General features: G+C 36.3%; 1 protein-coding gene across 1 annotated transcript in view; it reads right to left on the bottom strand.

Annotated features, from left to right (window-relative positions):
• The window catches only part of LOC110033321 (rho GDP-dissociation inhibitor 1), a 22,187-nt gene extending 18,734 nt beyond the window's left edge, over window positions 1–3,453 (bottom strand). Inside the window, exons 1-4 of the mRNA XM_020737254.1 lie at window positions 2,766–3,453; window positions 2,600–2,666; window positions 1,400–1,618; window positions 1,169–1,293 (exon numbers count right to left, since the gene is read on the bottom strand). Coding sequence (XP_020592913.1) covers window positions 1,169–1,293; window positions 1,400–1,618; window positions 2,600–2,666; window positions 2,766–3,029 — 675 coding nt within the window. The 5' untranslated portion in view covers window positions 3,030–3,453. The remainder of the gene's footprint in view (window positions 1–1,168; window positions 1,294–1,399; window positions 1,619–2,599; window positions 2,667–2,765) is intronic.
• Between the last annotated feature and the right edge of the window lie 1,527 nt (window positions 3,454–4,980).

Raw genomic sequence — 4,980 nt, 5'->3', positions numbered from 1 at the left:
TAGTTTTCTAGGACGGTCAATAGGAACTCCTAGAGCTAGATCCTAGGCTCCTAAGGAGGAGAAGAGAAGACCTCACAAAAATGAGGTCAACAAGCAAATAGATATATTTGTATTATCTTCATAATAATTTTTGCACAAATATATGGTTCAAATAAAATCGTTGTTGTATGCTTCATTTTATTTGGTTAAAGACAATAAAATTGTGTTTCCTTTCTTTCAAAATAATTAAAATATTAATTACCATCAGTGAACTGGCTTAAAACTAAAGTTTAATTAAAACAGTGTTCCAAAATCAACTTTAAATTCCACCTTGTCACTTATGCACAAACCCATTGGCTTTGCAAGCCTTAATTAAATTTATCATTGATTGTGCTTAAGAGACACCAACATTTGCCCTCTTTTCCTTATGCCAAAACAACATGGAAAACACTATTTGGATATGAATCATGAAATTGTTCCCTTTGTCGAAAAACAACTAATTTTTTAAGCAACAATAATAAATTGGCCAATAAGCTCAAGCAAAACACATATCCCAAGATCAATATAATATTTAAAATGCTCCAATCTCAAGATGTTGACATAGATTAAGGGTGCGTTTGGAGCAGCTTATGTTTATCCAGATAAGCCGCTTATTTAGAAGCGCGGACTGCAGGGTTCGACCCGCGTTTCGTGTTTAGTGTAAACAACCAACTGCGTTTTGGAATAAGCTGCTCAAACACAGTTTCCAAACGGTGAGGCCGTTTTCAAAACGCCGCCGTAGCGGATAAACTGCCCCAAACAGAGCCTAAATAAAGATGATTGGATCCACCTAAACCATCAACTTTGATTAACCAGATTAAACTGATATAACCAAAACTTAAAAGTGCATCCCAGCTGTTGTATGTTCTAATCTGACCAACATTCACAAACCCCAATACTTTTTGACCCAACCCATACAGTTGAACCAAATTTTATTCACACAATACCAAAATTTCTTTCATAGACAAGCATAGTAGAATCATAAGCTCAACAGCTGTGGTCCAATTCAAAATGCAATAAAGAAATTACGAAGTTCATATCAGTAGCTTGTAGCTCTAGATTATTAAGTATATGAGCAAATTATGAAAGATAGGAGTGGCAAACTTCAATTCGGTAATATTTAAAAAGATAGAAATTCTGTGAGTTTTACCTTTGTTCTTGCAGAGTATGATCCCCTAGCAAATATTCCTGCAGGTGTGATCTCTTCTGGTGTCTCATATATGTAAGGCTCAAGCTGAGGGCTAAAAGTACCAAGCATCTCTTTTGTTCTGTCCACTGAACATTAGATTGCCAAAATTCAAAACCAGTGTGGAACAAAATCTCTTCAATAAATTAAAAATTCCTCAAAAACCATAGTGACCCATTAACCATTAAAGCATACCCCTAACACCAGTCTTCCAAACCGTGTTGATATACTTCAGACCAGAGACAATATTATTACTGACAGAAAAGGTGAACTTTAGTCTGTAAGAGCTCCCCTCTTTCAAAGTAAACCATACACCCTTTGAGTTTGGGACCACGGGCAATGGCAGGACTACGTCTGCCCTTCCAGGGGAAATAATTGAAAGGCACGAGATATTGACATCAGGGTCCAATTTATCTGCATCACAAGAAAATGTTAAGGAAGATTTGCAAACATACCACTCAATTCCTATGTATTTACGTATCATTAACTTCAATTTTTACAGACATACCACCTTACCTTTGCATGAAGAGATGTATTTCTATTTTCAAAAGTTAAGACTATGTTATTTTTATGTGAATTGAAAGTTTTGGGTAATATAAATGTAAAAAACAAATTTTAGGTGTTAGATATGTAAATAAATAGGAATTGGGTGGCATGTATGTAAATGCCGGTCAAAGTTTAAATATGGATTTCAGTTAAATATATAGGAGATTCCACTCCACTGCACAGTCATTACTTTACGAAATGGTTAGCAATTTCAATAATGATTCCTAACACTAATCCCCACATATCTTTGAAGATAAATTTGTTTTGAAGGAATTTGAGTGAATGTAAATGCATTTAACCTAAAAAATTCATTTTGGTGTATGATATTAATGTATTTAATAAGTAATTTAATTCAACAAACAAAAACGAACAGTTATAATCTTTATTGGCATTCCTCACCAAACCTTTGTGAAAAAAGAGGAAGGACAATTTCTTGGGTATTAGCAAAGTAATTTGTTCTTTCCTCACTAAGGAAGAAAACACTCAATTTCTCATCAAACAAATCGAAAATAAAACTATTTTCACTCAATTTTTACTCGACAAAACAAGCGGGTGACATTAATTTCAAATCAAATCTTCAATCATTTCAATTTTTATTTATGATTCTGTGCCTCTTATTCAAATTCATTAAACCAAAATCACCCAAAGAGAAGCAAGGATTTCAACCACAAACAGGACACGAAGAAAAAAAAAAGTGCTCTCAAAACAAAGCCTTCCAATCTATATACTAAGCTTTCAACTAGCACTCTCATGCAGTACAAAAACTGCATCAAGCAAGTTAAACAAAGTGTTGCATCGAAGGATCAAAACATAAAGGCAAAAAGTTGGGTAAAAGGAGAAAAAATTGACCTCCAACTGAATTCAAATCCACACTCCCCAAAAGCTGCTCTTTCCATCTCCTCAGGCTATCATCATCCTGCCGCAGAAAAGAATCACAAAAACAAGAAGAGGAATTTGGCATTAAGCATCAACAGAAACACCATGAGCAGAATATAAAGAAAGACAAAAGGAAGACCTTATCTTTCTCCATCTGATCCTTGAGGGTAACCTGCGGCCCCAAATCAAGTACCTTGTCTGCATCTCCGTCTTCTTCTTCTTCCTCCTCATCGTCAAGGGAAAACTCACTCAAGCATCTTCCAAGCTTCCCGTTTTCCTCCTCTTTCTTTTCTTCCCCATCTACTTCGCTCGCAGAGTTTCCGTTTGTCTTACCAGTCTCTTTGTTCTCTTCCAAATCCATGACTTTGGAAAAACTAGAACAAGCTCCAGCGGTTAAAGACATAGAAAGCTCCAGCACATCAACAAAGTGGACGAAAGCTCATGAAAACCAAAAAAGCCAACCAGCCCAACCAACTGTCACAAAACAGAATGGAAGTGGAAAAGAAAGAAAAAGTAGAAGACTTTGGAAACAATTCAGAAAGTATTGAAATGGTTCGATTTTGAAAACAATTCAAAAAAGCGGTGCGGTTGAGCAAGAGAAGAGACAGAAACTTTGAATTAAGGATAGATTGCCTATGTTGGATTTTTCGTAGCTATGCGGTATATTGGAAGAAAATGGGAAACAGGGAAGAACATGGATTAATTAATACAGAGGGAGCGGGAGGGACAACGTGAGGGCCATAACACAGCCAGAGAGAGACAGAGAGAGAGAGGCGCATTTTGACAAATTCATAAAGGCTGCTTGCCCTCAAAACCTTCTTAAAGTAGGGCGACGCTATTGAACGTGGAAAGTAGAAAAAAAGAGTTTAATTATAAATTTTGAATATATCGTTCTTAAAGAATGTAATGGGCCAAATATTTGTTTTGGAAATAAAAATTTAATAAAAATTATTGTAAGATTTGAATTTTTTGTTTCCTTTTCTCCTCCCCCTATTGAACCCCAAGACCCACGTTCCTTTTTGGATCGTGTGAATCACACGATCACGTATGTATTGCAATCTCATTTACTGTTGTATTCCCGATTTGGCTTTCCACGTGCATTCTTCAATATGGATTAAATTCCTCTTCCTTGCATGTGGCTTTACCGACTCTCCACCGCCTCTTTCAACTATTCATTGAATCATACTCCCTAATCTAGTAGCCATCGAGTATTCTCTCTACAGCCACTGAACCAAGCTTCCCCTTTCTCACACCGCAGCCCTAGCATCAGCTCTCTTTCTTCATCATTCTCCTCCATGCTTCATCTCTGCAGTTGCCCAATTTTTCTTCTCCTTCTTCTTCTTCTTGGACTAACTAAGCAAGATAAGCTCCCTCTCTATCGTATTTCATGTTTTTCTTATTCAATGCAATTTTATTTACTCCTTTGTATATACTTTTTTTTTAACCCCGTAAGGAATTTTATTGATATCAGGAAAATTTTACATGATTTTGGAGGTAGGTCCTTCTATAAAAAACAAAAGCAAAATGTACAACTCAGCCCAAAAGAAAAACCTGAGGTTCCACCTCTAAAGTATACCACTCACATTACAAAACACCCAATATCCAAAAAGAATGAAAAAAGCAAGAAACATTCCACTAAGGTCTCAGGTACGGGATCTCTAGATTGTGTCATTGTACTAGCCTTTACAACTCTATAGGGGGGCACTGTCCAACCACCACATATGAAATTTGAGCTCCTTTCCTAGCCAACCAAAGAGCATGCTTGTTTCCTTCCCTGTAAATATGGCTCCAAGCAATATTAATATTATGAATAGCCCTAAAAATTATGTTTATCATATAACAATATTCCATGGTGCTGCCCATCTTCTTCGGAGATACTCCAATTGCTGGGATGAGTCCACCTCCACCTGCAAAAAATGTCAATTAGTAGGTCAAACAATAACAATAGCTAACCACATAACCCAAACTTGTGCCTCTATTGGAGAAGCAGCCAAACAAAGAGAAGCAACATAACACAAACAATTTCCATTCACATCCCTAAAGAGAGCACCTGCTCCAGCTTTGCCTCCTCCCCAACTACCATTAGTATTGACATTAACCCAATTTGGTACAGGCTTGATCCACCAATTTGGGTAGAAAACATGCCTTCCCATTTAGAAGGCCCCTTTCAACATGAAAGAAAGTGATACTTCTAAAAAAGGATATATTATTTGCACCATATGTAGCAATTTTATGTATATAAGCCATAAAATCTTTTTCTCAACATAACTGACTCCCAAATGCTTATTGGAATTTTGAGCCATCATATAAACCACATTAATATATAAGGAAGAATTCTCATAAAATGATCTTTC

Source organism: Phalaenopsis equestris, unplaced genomic scaffold (assembly GCF_001263595.1).
Source record: "Phalaenopsis equestris unplaced genomic scaffold, ASM126359v1 Scaffold001138, whole genome shotgun sequence".
In the NCBI taxonomy this organism is placed as follows: domain Eukaryota; kingdom Viridiplantae; phylum Streptophyta; class Magnoliopsida; order Asparagales; family Orchidaceae; genus Phalaenopsis; species Phalaenopsis equestris.
This window is presented reverse-complemented; position numbering and strand designations above follow the sequence as displayed.